Source organism: Phyllobates terribilis, unplaced genomic scaffold (genome assembly GCF_046119375.1).
Source record: "Phyllobates terribilis strain yellow unplaced genomic scaffold, ASM4611937v1 Scaffold_1__5_contigs__length_1240528914, whole genome shotgun sequence".
NCBI lineage: Eukaryota > Metazoa > Chordata > Amphibia > Anura > Dendrobatidae > Phyllobates > Phyllobates terribilis.
In genome coordinates, this window is record NW_027362761.1 from 893,460,069 (window position 1) to 893,479,590 (window position 19,522).

Below are 19,522 nucleotides of genomic sequence, written 5' to 3' on the forward strand. Positions count from 1 at the left end.
TGGCCCAATCCGTGGCCCAGGGCGGTCAACCAAAAAGGGGATTGTAACTTGGATAGAGATAAAAATAAAGTAAATAGTTTGTGGTGGTACCTGGTAAGGTTTACCAGCGCTACTGCAGACCTCCGGGGGGGAGATGGGATGGCAACTGAGGTGTTTCTGCTCCCCACGAGTGGAGCGGGCCCCCGGGGCAGTGTGGAGTTTGATGGTGGGTGGTGATGCTGGGACTTGTGGTGCAGAGGGAGAGATGGCGCAGCTGAAATAATTGATGGAGGCGGTGCAGTGCAGTCATCCGAGTTTTTACTCACAGTTCTTATGTGAGTTCCACAGGTGCACTGTACGGGTGTCAGCCTCCCACATCGCGCTGCGTTCACCAGACCGGGGGTTCAGCTCTTCCTCAAATGTGTCAGGCGTGCTTGACGGAACCCCGCTTTCCTTATGTTCCTTGCTAGACCGACTTCTCACGCTGGGTCTTCTCCCTTCTGCCCTGCGCTTCCCCACTCACAGTCCCGATCGGGTGCTCTGAAGTCCCTCTGGGCAACCTGGAGTTCCCGGACCTACTTGACCCTCACTGTGATTAAGATGAGGCTGTGGCAACTGCACTATAAAAGTCAGAAGTCTCCGGTTTTTCCAGCCGAGACCTGGAGTAACACGGCTGGTCCAGGGGCCGGTCCCCTTCTTGCGGCCTGATCCCTCTGGCACCTGGCAGATTCGTGGTGTACGGGTGCCGTCCTGCACTCGCCGTACCCCCTGGGATCCCTTCTATAGAACGGAGCCTTCGTCCTCTGCTCCCCTCCTGGGCCTCTATCACTAGGCCCACTTGTGGAGCAGAGCTCCTAAAGAGACTCTGCTCCCTGACTGTTCTCACTTACTTCTTCACTGACTGCTCTGCCACCCTAAGATGGCTTCCCTTTATCTACCTCCTATGATGGTGCTCCCCTACTCTACTTCCTCCACCCACACCCACTATTGGTTCCCCCCCACTCCAGCCAGGGACAGGGCTCAGCAGAAACACAGTTCATCTTGCCCTTCCAGCCGGCCTGGAGTAGTGTAGTGTTGAATGTGGGTGTTGGGGTTCCGGGCAGCACTCCCTCCTTACCTGAGAGAAGGAGACACCACACTCTGGGTGAGGTGCAGTACCTCTGTGGCGACTGAACCCTCAGGGGCGCCACACAGGGACGTTTAAAAAAAGTGCCTAAGCACTAACAGGCATGTAGTTGCTAACAGAGGCACTACCTGCCTGTTGTACCCAGTGCTAGTCATTGATCCCTTCTCCCAGAGATTCAGCTACTCCCTGTCAACAGAGCAGTCGTTTTTCTTCCTGTTGATTGACAGCTGGCTTCCCCCAAATTGACAGCTGGCTCTCCGCTGTCTATCAGCATGAAACCAGTAGTCCCGTCCTGTCAACAGGAAAATAAACTACCGCTCTGTTGAGGTGATGTCAGTGGAAGTCTGTGACTGCTTTGTGCCAGCGGAGAATGGCGCCAGGTACAACAGGCAGGTAGGTAGCAACTACCTGCCTGTTAGTGCTTAGGCACTTTTTTTTTTTTAAGTTCCGGATATCCCCTTTAAGTGCAGGATGCACAGTCCTGCTTTATGATATGTTCCATGCTGCTGCTTCTGTCTGTGTGCTGTAGTGAAAGAAGAGTAGGATTGCATCCTTCATTATGTACTGTGCAGGAGACATCATAGCAGTCTCCACCAACCATGTCTGAGAGAACTAAAAATTAAAGAGAGCAGAAAAGAAAACTGGTGAAAAATGCAGGATACAAGACGTCTAATGTGCACAAATAACTGCCTGTTCTGAAAAGTTACCTGTGGGCAAATCTTGTACCTTGCCTCACCAGCTTGTCACTCAGATCTATGGGCCCCAGTGGTATTGCTAGGGTCTACACAAATAAATATATATTGCCCCTAGTTCTCTCAAATGGAACTAAATTATCTATCCATGATAATGTACCTAAATATTAGTAACCAAATAATACCTTTATTAAAGGAAGAAATATTATCATTATGCTATTACAGAACAAGGATAGTATTCCATGGTCAATATTTTCAATGTACAGTGCAGATCAAAAGTTTGGACACACCTTCTCATTTAAAGATTTTTCTGTATTTTCATGACTATGAAAATTGTACATTCAGACTGAAGGCATCAAAACTATGAATTAACACATGTGGAATTATATACTTAACAAAAAAGTGTGAAACAACTGAAAATATGTCTTATATTCTAGGTTCTTCAAAGTAGCCACCTTTTGCTTTGATGACTGCTTTGCACACTCTTGGCATTCTCTTGATGAGCTTCAAGAGGTAGTCACCGGAAATGGTTTTCACTTCACAGGTGTGCCCTGTCAGGTTTAATAAGTGGGATTTCTTGCCTTATAAATGGGGCTGGGACCATCAGTTGTGTTGTGCAGAAGTCTGGTGGATACACAGCTGATAGTCCTGAATAGACTGTTATAACTTGTATTATGGCAAGAAAAAAGCAGCTAAGTAAAGAAAAACGAGTGGCCATCATTACTTTAACCCCTTTATGACATAGGGCGTATTAATACTTATCTGTGCCCTGGGCCTTATGGACCAGATACGTATTTATACGCCCTATCTTTAATGCGGCACCGCGACTTAAGTCGCGGTGATAGCATTAAAATTCCGGTGCCATCTTACCTTAGCATCTGTTCAATTCTGAACAGCCAATCACAGCATTTCTCACTGTTTCCGGCAATCAGATTGCCGGAAACCGTGATGTGCAGCCTGGGATCGGTGCTCCTAAGAGCACCGATCCTAGGCTGTTGCCTAGTAACCCCAGCCCTCTCCCCAAACTGCTAGGATCGGTGTGATCGCCGATCAAATCGATCGCACCGATCACAGCGGGACCGCGGAGTAACAGGGCGGTCGCGGGGCGGCGACCGGCTTGTGACCTGCCTGTCACCTCCCCATGACCCCCTGTGATGTCATAGATCCCCCAGCCAGCTCTGATTGGAGTGATCGATGATGACATCGATCGCTCCAATCAGAGTACCTGAACACAGGTGACAGGGCGGTCACAGGGCGGTGACCGGCTTGTGACCTGCCTGTCACCTCCCTGTGACCCCCTGTGGTGCGTGCCCAGGCCCCAGCCATCTCTGATTGGTGCGATCGATGTCATCATCGATCGCACCAATCAGAGTACCTGACCGGGAGGTGACCGGCCTGTGACCTGCCTGTCACAACCCTGTCACCCCCCCCTGTGACCGCCCTGCAGATCCTCACACTTGGTGAGGATTTCTACAGAGCGGTCACGTCTGATCTGTGCTGTGCTGGGCCTTGTAGTGCCACAGAATCTTCTTTTACACTACAAGACCTTTCTCCTACCTGCTCCAGTCGCTGCTGCTGCTCCTGCATCCTGCTGTGGTCTCCAGGGTCCTGGATCTCATGCTTCGGCGTCCTGCTGCTGTCTCCAGGTTGCTGGGTCTTCAGCTTCGGCATCCTGCTGCTGTCTCCAGGGTCCTGGGTCTCCAGCTCCTTATCCTGCTGCTGTGGATCCTGCTCCAGAGCCTCTTCCAGAACTTGCTGCTGATCCTGCTGAAAGAAGAACAGAGAAGACTTTGGTAAGTCCATCTCTGTTCTCCCCTCATCCACCCCTCAAGTGACCCCATTTTGGAAACTAGACCCCCCAAGGCACCTATCTAGATGCATAGTGAGCACTTGGAACCCCCATGTGCTTCACAAATTGATTCGTAAAAATGAAAAAGTGAAAAAAACAACACTTTTTTTATTTTTACGGATTAATTTGTGAAGCACCTGGGGATTCCAAGTGCTCACTATGCATCTAGATAGGTGCCTTGGGGGGTCTAGTTTCCAAAATGGGGTCACTTGTGGGGGTGCTCCAATGTTTAGGCACACAGGGGCTCTCCAAGCGCAACATGGCGTCCGCTAATTATTCAAGCAAATTTTACAATGAAAAAGTCAAATGGCGCTCCTTCCCTTCCGAGCCCTGCCATGCGCCCAAGCAGTGGTTTTTCCCCACATATGGGGTATCTGCGTGCCCAGGGGAAATTGCACAACAAATTTTGGGGTCCATTTTTTCTTGTTACCCCTGCGAAAATAAAAAAAAAAAATTGGGTCTAAAGTAACATTTTTGTGAAAAAAGTTAAATGTTCATTTTTTTCTTACACATTCCAAAAATTCCTGTGAAGCACCTGAAGGGTTAATAAAGTTCTTGAATGTGGTTTTGAGCACCTTGAGGGGTGCAGTTTTTAGAATGGTGTCACTTTTGGGTATTTTCTGTCATAAAGACCTCTCAAAGTGACATCAAATGTGATGTGGTCCCTAAAAAAAAATGGTTTTGTAAATTTTGTTGGAAAAATGAGAAATCGCTGGTCAACTTGTAACCCTTATAGCTCCCTAAGAAAAAAAAATTTTGGTTCCAAAATTGTGCTGATGTAAAGTAGACATGTGGGAAATGTTATTTATTAACTATTTCGTGTGACATATCTCTCTGATTTAAGGGCATAAAAATTCAAATTTTGAAAATTTCAAAATTTTCGCCAAATTTCCGTTTTTTTCACAAATAAACGCAAGTGATATCGAAGAAATTTTACCACAATCATGAAGTAACAATATGTCACGAAAAACCATCTCGGAATCAGGGGGATCCGTTGAAGCGTTCCAGAGTAATTACCTCATAAAGTGACAGTGGTCAGAATTGTAAAAATTGGCCTGGTCATTAACGTGCAAACCACCCTCGGGGGTAAAGGGGTTAAGAAATGAAGGTCAGTCAGTCTCAAAAATTGGGAAAACTTTGAAAGTGTCCCCAAGTGCAGTTGCGAAAACCATCAAGCGCTACAAAGAAACTGGCTCAGATGAGGACCGCCCCAGGAAAGGAAGACCAAGAGTCACCTCTGCTTCTGAGGATAAGTTTATCCGAGTCACCAGCCTCAGAAATCGCAGGTTAACAGCAGCTCAGATTAGAGACCAGGTCAATGCCACACAGAGATCTAGCAGCAGACACATCTCTACAACAACTGTTAAGAGGAGACTTTGTGCAGCAGGCCTTCATGGTAAAATAGCTGCTCGGAAACCACTGCTAAGGACAGGCAACAAGCAGAAGAGACTTGTTTGGGCTAAAGAACACAAGGAATGGAAATTAGACCAGTGGAAATCTGTATTTTGGTCTATGAGTCCAAATTTGAGATCTTTGGTTCCAACCACCGTGTCTTTGTGCGACGCAGAAAAGGTGAACGGATGGACTCTACATGCCTGGTTCCCACCGTGAAGCATGGAGGAGGAGGTGTGATGGTGTGGGGGTGCTTTGCTGGTGACACTGTTGGGGATTTATTCAAGATTAAAGGCATACTGAACCAGCATGGCTACCACAGCATCTTACAGCGGCATGCTAGTCCAACTAAACGCAAACCGGATGGAATATCTTTTATTTTTCAACAGGACAATGACCCCAAACACACCTCCAGGCTGTGTAAGGGCTATTTGACCAAGAAGGAGAGTGATGGGGTGCTACACCAGATGACCTGGCCTCCACAGTCACCAGACCTGAACCCAATCGAGATGGTTTGGGGTGAGCTGGACCACAGAGTGAAGGCAAAAGGGCCAACAAGTGCTAAGCATCTCTGGGAACTCCAAGATTGTTGGAAGACCATTTCCGGTGACTACCTCCTGAAGCTCATCAAAAGAATGCCAAGAGTGTGCAAAGCAGTCATCAAAGTAAAAGGTGGCTACTTTGAAGAACCTAGAATATAAGACATATTTTCAGTTGTTTCACACTTTTTTGTTAAGTATATAATTCCACATGTGTTAATTCATAGTTTTGATGCCTTCAGTGTGAATGTACAATTTTCATAGTCATGAAAATTCAGAAAAATCTTTAAATGAGAACTTGTCCAAACTTTTAGTCTGTACTGTATGTATATACCACTATACAAGAACAAATAAACCTGCAGCACCACAATCCGTACTATAACATCCAGTGACTGACAGGTGATTTCTTCTCTGATTGCAGTAGTTCCCATTTCCTCCTCTTATTGCAGATTCCCGTTGTGTATTCTGCCCTGACATTCACAACAGTTTTCAGTACAATGCTAGTGAGCGGCGTTTTATAAACCCCATACACACACATCAGGACTAATAATGTGCAGATTTTAGTTCATGCTACATATATGTATTAAAGCATAGCGTGTATATCCTTTCCAGGGTTTTCAAGTTCCTCGTGAAATTGCAAAAAAGCCATCTCTAGAAGTGGAGGAGACTGCTGCTCTGTCATCTCATCAGTTGGCACATGGGTGCTCTTCACCATCTCCACAGTTCTATGCTACATCCCCTCTCTTTGCTGCTTCTTATGGAAATAAAGAAGATAAAGACAGAGAAGTAAACTGTTCTTTAAAGCACAGACTGGCGACTGCAACAGATGCAAATGTTCGAGAAAATATTTTTCCCTGTAATTTTTCAGCTCTCCCAGAGCAGACAACAATTACAGGAAAAATTGAGAGAGTAGTAGGAGAAAGAGTTAAACACAATCCAAGAAGCACAGCACAAATTTTGGCTCTACTAAACACTTTACCAACTCAGAAGAGATCAGTTCCTTCTCAAGTACCTACAGGGGTATCTATCCTGTGCAGTAATGACCTCCAAAGACCTACATCTACAGGAAATGCCCCAGGAGGCCCAAAACTTTGTACGCTCCCCAGTGAGCTGTCCCCTGTAAGGACTAATCCTATCAGGAGTCGATGGGATGTTTACTTGGATACCCCTGCAGATTCCAGTAGTTCCCAGGTCGACCATGAGGACTATGTACTGCCATTTAGTCAATGCAAAAATCGTGATAACCATGCACCAGTTGAAGTCAGGGAGCTGGAAAGAAATGAAGATGTGGTCGAAAGCAAGCAGCTGTCTGATTCCCACATTTCTGAACCTGACATTTCTTTTAGTCAGTCACTTACAACAGAAGCATTGACTGCAACTGATTTTATCACAGATAATGAGAATAATGATGGCGCCTTCTCAGAAATCACATTTAATTTAATGGACAGTTTTGATTTTACAGAATTAGATGACGTTGATTCAACAGAGAGTCAACTGGACTCATCTAAGGAACATGCAGATTTAACCGAGGTACAAAATCTGCAGAATAAAAATCAACAAAAACATGATAATGAATCGTTAAAGGACCATATGGAAAATGGTTCATTTCATGAAAAGAACTCCATGGTCCCTGAAATGTCATTTATCAAAGCCGAAAGTGAATCCGCTATACAAACACTCCTGAAGAGCCAACCTACCACGGCTAAAGCAGGTGACCCAGGCAACAAAACAGAGGTAATGGTTGAAGTGAATATTATGCAGACAGTAGAAAAGAGGAGTCTCTTATTTCCTAACAAAGCGATGGAAGGCCGTGTTCCTTGCAGACAGATTATATTTCAACCAGATGATGTATCCAAGAAGAAGGCAGTACCTAAAAATCTGGATGACTCTTTTGGATACCTTAGGGGAAAAAAGCCACCTATATTGGCAAATGCCAACAAACACCATTCAGTTCAAGGGTCCAATAAAAATTGTAATTTACCTGAACTATGGCCCTCGGGAAGCAGCATTTCCCTCTTGAAATCTTTAAGCAAGCCTAGGAATGCCCTGGAGAGTCTAAAAGTGTTTAGTGAGGGGTCTACTGCAAAGAATACAGACAGCGAAGCACAGCCCTACCTGAAGAAGGTAGAAAAGAAAGGTCAGAATTACTAGAACTAAAACCAATCTTATAGATATGATTTTATAAAATTATATGGTGCTAGTCCAGTCTTTACTTGCTTGTAGGAGACTCATGCCTAGATTCATTAAAACTGATGTTTTGCATGCAAGTCGTGAAAACCCCCAAAGTGGATACATTTTTGCACAACTAAGGGTTGTGCAAAATTTTTGTGACTGTTCAAAATGTTTTACACCATTTTTTTTTTTTTTTTTTGGGTGTAAACACTTTGGTGGTACAGAGCCTGTGTTGTTTTTATTAAATTCAAACACAATCTGTATTATGTTAAATCCCATTTAGTTTTCATATGTTTCCAGATGGTGCCTACTGTTCTTTTGAGACCTAAAGATTGATATTTTTTTTTTCAATCATATATCTCCTACAAGAAGTAATTTACTTAAAGATGGGGGGAAAATGTTGATGACAAATCCCCTTTAACTGCCATTGCTTGGTAGAAGTGGATAGGGAAGGTTCTCAAGAGTAATAGATGTCACCCATGCAAGTGTTCAACTAACAGCTAGCTAAAGTTCATAATCACATTTAGTTCTCTGATTATAGAACTTTTAATAGATTAATTATACCATGCTATAAAGGTTACTTTGCGTTCAATCTCATTGGAGAAAAATGCACTCAACTAATCAGGCTCCATAGCTTCAATTAGCGTACAGGTTAAAAACTGCCAGTGCCCACCGAAGTCTATAAGGATGGACGAAAAGCAGGAGCCTACCATACATGGCCCACAGAAATGATGAGCGAGAAAGATACTGCCCTTTGCTGTTTTTTGATGATGCAGATTTTTTGCAGCAATTCTGAACCAAGTAGCTAAATTAGGTTACTTGCATTTTTTATATTGCATTTTTTAATGTGTTTTTTTATTTTACATATTTTTTTATCGCATTTGTTTTGTTTGTAATACTTCCTGGTATTTGTTCTATAGGCAACGAATGGAACAGCGCCACAAAAATTATTTTGCAAAAATAAATGGACTCTTGTACCATATACCGGAAATAGGAAAAAGAAAAAATGTATATATGGCACTAACCAGCCCCCCCAAAAATTAGTCTTTATGTAAAAAATAAATATCAGTAAAATGTAAAAATATTAATCTGAACGATCATATTGACTTGTGTTGGTCCATGTGCTGTCTGTGTCCAGTCTGTTTGGCACAATGACAGGATACAAATCTAAACTACTCTTGTATGAACAAGTCCGTGGGTTGAATTCAGATATCCGTGTATCACTATTCTAGTACAGACCATGATGGAAGAACTGGCCATGGGTCTACCGGCCTGAAATTGAAAGTATCAAAGTAAGATTTTAATCAAGATGTCACTGAACACAAGAACAATTTCCAAAATTTTGACAACACTGTGTTTCATAGAACATTTTTTTTAACCCATAACATAAAAATAAGGTTAATATAACTCCTTACAAAATTGTCAGTTTTACTCAAAAATAGTTGATGCAAAAATGAATACACCCCACATCAACAACTACAGTATTTAGTAGGATAGCAGTAAGTCTTTTAGACATGGAATTAAGAAGTTGGGGACATATTGAAACCTCTATCTTTTTCCATTCTTCAAGAACTTCCTCTCTTAGAGGCTGGATGCTGGATGGATGGATGCTTTGTTTCTTCAGAATTTCCCATAGATGTGCAATTGGGTTCAGATCAGGAGACGTACTTCGCCACTGAATCACTTTCTTTTTTTTAATCAAATAATTTTTATTGAAAAACTCCAAATACAAATTTTGCATCTTTCAAATAACATAAATGACATAGTAATTCCATAGTATAAAACTTGAACAAAGTATCTCATCTTCAATTCCCTAAACCCAAATCCCAACATTCCAGAAAGAACCATATCCAGAGCCGTTTTAGAATAACGGAGTATAAAATTCATAGAAGGGGGAAGAAGATATAAAAAAAAAAAAGTGACTAACAAAGGGATAGCACTGTAAATATTCTATCTCTAATTGGAAGATTTGTGGGCAGCCCTGGAGTATCCAGCCAAGGACTCCATATCTTTTTGAATTTGCGAATAGTTATGTTTATGACTTTCCAACCAGATTATATTTATCCTTCGTTGTAGTTCTCCCATAGATGAAGGTTGTGCGGCTAATCAGTGAAAAGAAGTTTAAGTTCTTGAAATAAGATACGAGAGATACCTATGAATAGGGGCAAGTCGGGATCCATTTCCATCCTCAAATATTCCCAATATACATAGATGGGGACCTTTTAACAATTTCACTCCATACACCCTTTCTATCAAGGATATGACCTCATTCCAAAATGGGCCTATCTGTCTACACTCGCACATCATATGCATCAAATGTGCCTCATCAATCCCACACATAGGATATCGCCAGGATGCAAAATGCCCTATCTTGTGTAAAAAAAGCTTGGTTTTGTATACTCTGTGAATTAAATATAGCTGAGAGCCTTTGGGCTGCACAGGGAGATAATTTGTAAACAGTTTCTAGAATCTCTCTCCATTGCTCCATCGATATATAGGACCAACATCCGCTTCCCATTTAGCTTTAACTCTCAGAGGGTGATTATCCAGTTGGGATGACAATAGGCATTTATATGTGGTAGAAATTAAACCCTTTGTATCACCTGTAGAAGCAATGGTGTCTACTAGGGGATGATGTATGCTAAGATCCATCAGACCCGATTGAGCTCAGAGAGCATATCGGGTTTGCAGGTATTGGTAAACAGTGTTACGTGATAAATTGAATTCCTCTTGGAGCTGTTGAAAACTTTTAAGGATAGAGTTTGTAATTGTTCTATCCACCAAATCCCTTTTTGCACCCAATCAAAAATCCTTTTAACTTTGATACTTCACCCAAATTGGGATTACGCCTTAGTGGTGTGTGCTGAATCCCTTAATACCCATAAGTTTCCTTCCTCTGTCCCACACTTTATACACTAATACCAGCGTGGGAGTAAGAGGATTCCCTACGGGCGAAATCCCAGACTCCAGAAAACGCAGAGGTGAGGCCCATTTCATATTCTGTAAAATAAGAGCACCCAACTTGCCCATGTCCTCTCTACTTCCTCATCCATGGAAATGCTGTAACTGGGATGTAATAAAATACAGCCCAGGATCAGGAATGGCCAGTCCACCCTAATCCTTATTACGTTGGAGAGTTTGTAGTTTTATTCGAGTATGCTGTTTACGCCATATTAATTCCCTGAACATGGCTTGTACTTTACGAAATATGTGGGGAGGAAGCCAACAGGGAGCGTTATGTAGCACATATTACAATTGTGGCATAAGGATCATCTTAATAAGATTTCCTCTACCTATAACTGATGGGGGAAGTTTGGACCATGCATTCACCTTAGTTCTAAATTTATCTAACTAAGGGTCTACTTTTAATGTTACATATTCTTTAGGCTTGGTACTGACTGTTATTCCCAAGTATTTAAACTTTCACCCTATTCTTCTTCAAAAATGCGACAGTGGCTTTAAATGTGTGTTTTGGATCATTGTGATGTTGGAAAAGAGCACATCAGCTAAGGGCATGGAGTGATGGTAGTGTCTTCTCTTTCAATATATAGCAGTACATCTGTGAATTCATGATGCCATCAATGAAATATAGCTCCCTGACACCAGCAGCCCTCATGCAGCCCCACATAAGGAAACTGTCACCACCACATTTCATTGTAGACTCCATGCATTTATTTGTGCTTCTTTGCAACGCCATACAGTTTTGAAGCCATCGGTTCCATTTATCTTAGTTGACATTTATCTTGATCTCTCACACCAGAGTATAGAGTCCCAGTAGTCTTTATATTTTTCAGCATGGGCCCTTACAAATTGTACTCGGGCTTTTTTTGTACATGGGCTTTAGGAGAGGCTTCCTTCATTGACAAGACATGCATGTCATTCCACTGCAGTGTATGCAGTAGTGTGTCGTGGGAAACACTTCATCCGATTTGACTTTCTATTTCTTTAGCTAACTGCAGTGAAATTTCATATAGATTTTGTTTAACCCTTCTCATCAGAAGACAGGACGTGGCCTCACTCAATACAAGTGTATGGGAGCAAGGACACGCCTGCTGGCCGGGAATATGTGTAACACATACATACCCTCTGGAACAGGCGAATCCCCGCAGCGCACAGTGCGTGTGCTGGGGGGATTCATAAGTCTGCAGTCACAGAGTGACTGCATACTTATTGATTTGTACCAGACAACCCCTTTAAATTTTAGATCACTTTTGCTAAAGTATTTTGACTGATCAGTAGAACTTTGCTGATCTTATTGTAGCCTTCACCTTTCTTATGTAAAGAAATTATTTTCTTCCTCAGGTCTTGTGATATTTCTCTTCCATGCAGTGCCATTGCTGATAGCTTGAAATGGGAAGAGTTTTTTCTTTAAGTAACACTCTTTTATAGTCAACTGTCTGCTGGACACCTGATAAATGAATAATTAGACTTGCCTGTCATTTGAATTTTTGTTAATTAGAACTTTGTAGTCTAAACTTTAAGACTTTCATTGGGGTATACTCATTTTTGCAACAGGGTCTTTAATGAATTGAAGAAAATTACTTTTTGGGATGTGCAAAATAATAAATCTTGTTTGCAATCAATGGCCTACATTTTTGGGAGTTTTTTGTAGTATGGTATTCCATAGACAATGTTGATTCTGAAAGGAAGCTAAAGTTTTTCTGTTAAATCTGTTGTAGTGTACACATTTACAGTGAGCAATGTATGCCAATAAGGCTGGCAAGTTCCACACAGGAGACCTGTGGCCGTCCATGCATTACTGTCCAAACAGGAACCGGGGCAGTGTTACACGGGTGTCTGAATTCGACCTAATTGTGTTTTCATGCGTTTCTGGTGATGTTGATCAGAATTAAATGCTCAAGTACAAATTTATTTGAGACCTAATCTCAAATCCACTCTTTTAGCTAATAGAATAGTAACTTGCCTCCAAAGAATGAAAATATCTGCTGTGCTTATAAACAATGATTTGTATATTCAATTAATTTGTGCCAAAAAGGTTAATTCATAGTTAAAATGGAATGTATTGCATACATTAAGCTCTTTGCAGGTTAAGTCAGAGGGAGATGCCCCTGGCGGCTATTGAAGACTACCAGGCAACGCCTTTATTCTTTGCAAAACCCGCTTTTTCTCCATCATGTACTAGCCCATGCAGCTCTCAGCCTGTCTCGCATCATCTGGTAAATATTCCTAAGTTACATTATTCCAGAACTAGAAGTAAAGTGTCAGCACATGCACAAGCGTGGACCCTTCAATCAGGCACTTACTGCCTTAGGGAATGGGGGGAAAAATAGCAGCCATGCACCTTTCATGTCAGTGTGGACCTATTGCTCCAAACCCTTACCTAACACATGTACATGATAAAGAGTGGGGAAAAGACCATTGGCAGGCACTTTAGGAAACTGCTTAAGTGGGAATACAGTTGCAGGTCACAAAATATGCACGACATAAAGTTGCATAGATTGGGAGAATTTCCCATCATGTATGCCCGCCTGTACGCAGCTAAGGATTACAGTTAAGCCTCATTCACATATCAGTATTTCATCAATATTTGTATGCCAAAACCAGGAGGGTCTCCAAAACACAGAACAGATGTCAGTCTTTCAATTATAGTTTCCAGACATATTTGTACAGTGACCGTACATTTACACTTGTACATGATCATGGTTTCAGCTCTGCTTGCCTCTATGGATTTAAAAGGAAACAACTGAGATGCAATTGAAGTGTGGAATTTCAGGTTTAATTAAAGAGATTGAACAAAAATATCCTTTGAAATGTTTAGGAATTGCAACCATTTTTTTTCTACAAAGCCTCCTCATTTCCGGGGCTTAAAAGTAATTGGACAAATTAACTTTATTAAAAATTAACATTTTATTTATGGTACTGTCCAGGCAATGACTGTCTGAAGTCTGGAACCCATGGTTTTCACCAAACGCTGGGTTTCCTCCTTTGTGATGCTTTGCCAGAGCTTTACTGCAGCTGACTTCAGTTTTTGCTTGTTTGTGGCTCTTTCTGCCTTAGCGTTTTTTTCTGGCGACAGGTTCTCTTTAAGACAAAACTTATTAGCCTGCAGATATGGGGTTAATCGGTTTATAATGCTGCCTGGCGCCTGCACGTAGCCTAACGCTGCAGGGAGAAAATTAACTTTATTCTCCCAGCATCGTTCCTGTTTCAGTCACGGGGACAGCGCCGGTGCTGATTCAGTTACCACTGTGGGAAGAGAGAGCGGCGGGGCTGTAACCGCGCCTCGGCCCTGACTGACACTCTCTCTACATTGAGGCCAGCTGTCAGTCAGGGCTGGGGGCACGGTTACAGCCGCCGCTCTCTTACAGCGGTGACTGAAACGGGAACGCTGCCAGGGAGAATAAAGTTCATTTTCTCCCTGCAGCGTTGGGCTACATGTAGGTGCCGGCCAGCATTAGAATGCTGTTAACTTGCAGATTAACCCCATATCTGTAGATTAATAGTGTTTTTCCTATCCCAATATGTAGTAGGTATAATAATAGTAATATTAGCAAATACCTCCAATTAGAAATGTAGTATAGTTTTTCTGATTTGCTGTCTTTCTTCATGTGGTGGCATTTCTGTAGCTTAGGTATCCTTGGTTACGGCTACTGATGTAGTGACACTTAGTTAGCTAGTTGCTAGTAGTCATAACCATGGATACCTAAGGTCCTGCAATGCCTGCACATGAGGAAAGAGACATAGCGAATCATAAAAAACTATACTACATTTCTAATTGGAGATATTTGCTATTATTATTATTATTATTATTATTATTATTATTATTATTATTATTACTACTACACCTACTACATATTGGGATAGGATCTTGGAGATGGTAATACATCTTTAAATACTGAGACACCTACTTCCTGTAAGAGTGTTTTTTCACTTGGGTGGATGTTATGAAGCGATTTTTCTTTACCATGGGAAGGATTCTGCAATCCTCCACCATTGTTGTCTTCGGTGGACTTCCATGCCTTTTTGAGTTGCCAAGCCCGCAAGTGCATTCTTTCTTTGCAGAATGTACCAAACTGTTGACCGAACTCCTTTGACCGCATGTTGTGGGTTCACAGCAACAGCTTCCAAATGCAAATACCACACCTGGAATTCGCTTTAGACCCTTTACCTGCTTAATTGATGATGGATTAACAAAGGAATAGCCCATTAAAGAGCTTTTGAAATAATTGTCCAATTACTTTTGTTCCCTTTAAAAAGAAGCAGCTACATATTAAAGAGTTGTAATACCTAAACATTAATTCAATTAGGATGTGAATACCCTCATATATAAACCACGTTCACGCATTCACTATTCAGTATTTTACATCCATATCTGTAAGCAAAAACCAGGAGTGGCACAATCATAGGAAAAGTATAATAGAAACACATCACCACTTTTGGAATTTCCACCCACTCCTGGATTTGGCTTACAAATACTGATGTGAAATACTAAGCATGTGACCGTGGCCTTAAGCGGAGAGGCTGCACTTTCAGCCCATATTGAGCCCATATTGATTATGTAACTTGAATATGTTTTGGTAAACAGCCAAAACTTGTGTCACTGTCCAAATATTTTTGGATTTAACTGTATAACTCTTACCTTGCTTCTGGGGGATATGTTTAGCTGTCCTGTACAGAGGTTCCTATCCGATCTATTGTCTTCTTATCTAATGTTTTATGCTTGTACATAGGCTCAATGGTTCTGATTTAGTCAGAACTCATGTTAATGGTTGCTTTCCCATCTCATATAGCTAGGATATGGCATCACTTTATTGTTGGTGGAGCCACTCCTAAGATCCCCACTGATCTGTAGAATAAAGGGGGTGAAGCTATTTTTTTCCAGCTCCCCATACACACGCACGCTCGGCTCATCTGTGCGTGCATGTGTTCTCAATAGAGAGAGGTGAGTAAGCCTCTGCTAGACATCTCTGGTGGCAACTTACAGTATCTCATGTCAGAACAAAAAGATTGTGTATGTTAAACAGGTCCAATCCAACATGCCAGATCTTTCTCTCCTAGTCCCCAACGTATGGGGAAGGGGTGGGGGAGTCAGGAGTCCACCTTACTTATTAAATCTGGTTGGGGAATCTTTTCTGCCAAGGGCCATTTGGATGTTTATACCATCCATCGAGGGCCGGACAAATTGTGCACCTACTCTGCCCACAAAATACATCCTGGCACTGGTGTCAGGACGTAATCTTTCATTGCACGCGCCTCAGCGTTCAGCAGTGAATGCTGCGTGTGCATGCACATAGAGCAAGAAGAAATTAATGGGCCGGCAATATACAGCTGCCGGCCCAAGTATTACAGTCCCCGGGAATCTGCCCAGGGGCCGGATAACAGGTCATCGAGGTCCGTAAACAGCCCATGGGCCTGAGGTTCCCGACCCCTGTATTAGATGCTCGGCTGATCCCACCAACATTCATATAGTACATTTACTCACTCAATGTAATTTTTTTTATGCAGTGTTATGTTTTAAAAAGTTTAATTCAGTACAAGCATTTCAACAATGTGCTGCACCGATCTGTTTTTCCACCGTTAGGGTATGTGCACAGGTTGAGTATTTGATTGCAGAAATTTCTCCACAATTTCTTCTTCTCTTGGCAGGAAAATGCAGCTTCAAAAATGTTGCATTTTTACCTGTGTTTTTTCAGTGGATTCAATGGGTGAAAAACGCACAGAGAATTGAAATGCTGCAGATAATTTTCTGCACCAAATCTGCAAGTCAAAAATACTCCGTGTGCATGACACTTCAGGTTTCTCATTCACTTTGCTGGCATCAGATTTTGCGACAAATCTGCGCAGAAAAAAATGCGGTATATCTGCAACGTGTGCACAGGCCCTTGGGCGTCAAATGCTTTTTTCACCATTATACAACCCCTGGCAAAAATTATGGAATCACCGGGCTCGGAGGATGTTCATTCAGTTGTTTAATGTTGTTGAAAAAAAGCAGATCACAGACATGGCACAAAACTAAAGTCATTTCAAATGGCAACTTTAGGGCTTTAAGAAACACTAAAAGAAATCAAGATTAAAAATGTGGTACTCAGTAAGGGTAATTTATTTCAGACCAAGCAGAGGGAAAAACTATGGAATCACTCAATTCAGAGGAAAAAATTATGGAATCATGAAAAACAAACACACAAAAGAACACTCCAATACATCACTAGTATTTTGTTGCACCACCTCTGGCTTTAATAACAGCTTGCAGTCTCTGAGGCATGGACTTAATGAGTGACAAACAGTACTCTTCATCAATCTGGCTCCAAATTTCTCTGATTGCTGTTGCCAGATCAGCTTTGCAGGTTGGAGCCTTGTCATGGACCATGTTCAACTTCCACCAAAGATTTTCAATTGGATTGAGATCCGGACTATTTGCAGGCCATGACATTGACCTTATGTGTCTTCTTTCAAGGAATGTTTTCACAGTTTTTGCTCTATGGCAGGATGCATTATCATCTTGAAAAATGATGTCATCATCCCCAAACATCCTTTCAATTGATGGGATAAGAAAACTGTCCAAAATATCAATGTAAACTTGGGCATTTATTGAAGATGTAATGACAGCCATCTCCCCAGTGCCTTTACCTGACATGCAGCCCCATATCATCAATGACTGTGGAAATTTGCATGTTCTCGTCATGCAGTCATCTATATAAATCTCATTGGAAAGGCACAAAACCAAAGTTCCAGCATCATCACCTTGCCCAATGCAGATTCGCGATTCATCACCGATTATGACTTTCATCCAGTCATCCACAGTCCATGATTGCTTTTCCTTAGCCCATTGTAACCTTGTGTTTTCTGTTTAGGTGTTAATGATGGCTTATGTTTAGCTTTTCTGTATGTAAATCCCATTTCCTTTAGGCGGTTTCTTACAGTTCGGTCACAGACATTGACTCCAGTTTCCTCCCATTCGTTCCTCATTTGTTTTGTTGTGCATTTCCTGTTTTGGAGATATATTGCTTTAAGTTTCCGGTCTTGACGCTTTGATGTCTTCCTTGGTCTACCAGTATGTTTGCCTTTAACAACCTTCCCATGTTGTTTGTATTTGGTCCAGATTTTAGCCACAGCTGACTGTGAACAACCAACATCTTTTGGAACATTGCGTGATGATTTACCTTATTTTAAGAGTTTGATAATCCTCTCCTTTGTTTCAATTGACATCTATCGTGTTGTAGCCATGATTCATGTCAGTCCACTTGGTGCAACAGCTCTCCAAGGTGTGATCACTCCTTTTTAGATGCAGACTAACGAGCAGATCTAATTTGATGCAGGTGTTAGTTTTGGAAATGAAAATTTACAGGGTGATTCCATAATTTTTTCCTCAGAATTGAGTGATTCCATAATTTTTTCCCTCTGCTTGGTCTGAAAAAAATTACCCTTACTGAGTACCACATTTTTAATCTTGATTACTTTGTGTTTCTTAAAGCCCTAAAGTTGCCATTTGAAATGACTTTAGTTTTGTGCCACGTCTGTGATCTCTTTTTTTTCAACAACATTAAATAACTGAATGAACATCCTCCGAGCCTGGTGATTCCATAATTTTTGCCAAGGGTTGTATTTTTAAAGTTACTGTTCTACATAGTCTCAATGTAACGGCATTTTTTTTTTTTTTTTTATAATCAAGCCAGTTGAGATTCACAGTCACAAACTGAAAGGATCGGTATCTAGTGCAGTTATAACTAGACACCACAACCCTCCAGACAGACGTCAATGCGCTGCATCATCCAGTAGTTCTCTCCCATCACCCACATACATTCTGGGTGACATCACACAGGTACAAGTATTTTACGTATAGGTTAAAGGGAACTTATCAGGTTCCCCAAACCGCCATCAACAAGACACATAGGTCAATTCCTGCATTGTGGGATATCCCAGATAAACATTCATACCTTTGCAAAATCAACTTTTAATGTGTTACTCTTCATTTGTTAATTTGCTAGGACTGGTCCAGCAGGCATCACCTCCCACAGAATAGTTCTACCGCGGCATGATTGAAGTCTTCCTCACTGCCCCTGTCATTTCATCAGTGTAGCAAAATTTATGCCACCCTACATTGAAGAGATGACTAGGACAGTAAGGAAATTGTCAGTCACGCCAGAGGGAAAGTGATTATAGACTCTAGGTCCAGCACTGAGGAGGTCTCTGGGGATAATCAGTCAATCACACTGAGGGGGTCTGATTACAGGGTCTGATGCCAGCACTGAAGTGATGGGGACAGTGAGGAAGGCGTCACTTCCACCCATGGGCATCATAACAAAGGCAGACTAGTCCTAACCAATTAGCATATGAAAAATAACGCTACTTTTTGCAGGAATTGCCTTGTAACCTAATGGTGGCGGTTTGGTGGACCTGATAGGTTCCCTTAAACATCCAGAGGAATAGAATTACATAATTATACATTGTTATAAGTTTACTTGCACTGGATTAAAATTGAAGTTTTTCAAGATAAAAGTTGGCCAATTAGGCATCAATAATTTGAGAAATAAAAAAATAACCTTTGGCCTGAAGAATATTGGCATATTTACGATGTGTGTCATGGATTCTCAATATGGTGGCAATGCATTCCTAAGTAGACATTAATACCGTCATGTTCTTGTATAGTATGTATACAGTGTGTACAGCATGATCCGGCAGATATGGTATGTCTGTCCCATTTCTCCTGCTAGCAGGGCTGTGGAGTCAGTAAGCCAAACCTCCGACTCCTCAATTTCCATGACCACGACTCCCTCATACATGGCTCATGTTTAAGTGATACATTTACTGTAGC

At 41.8% G+C, this 19,522-nt stretch overlaps 1 protein-coding gene across 4 annotated transcripts in view; it reads left to right on the plus strand.

The window, feature by feature from the left end:
* ZGRF1 (zinc finger GRF-type containing 1) overlaps positions 1 to 19,522 on the plus strand; it is a 140,123-nt gene that overhangs the window by 39,123 nt on the left and 81,478 nt on the right. For 3 of the 4 annotated variants that reach the window (XM_073640577.1, XM_073640567.1, XM_073640549.1), the window contains 2 exons: positions 6,190 to 7,311; positions 18,380 to 18,529. In XM_073640577.1, the coding sequence (XP_073496678.1) occupies positions 6,190 to 7,311; positions 18,380 to 18,529 (1,272 nt within the window). The remainder of the gene's footprint in view (positions 1 to 6,189; positions 7,312 to 18,379; positions 18,530 to 19,522) is intronic. The other variant, XM_073640558.1, reaches the window with a different exon arrangement.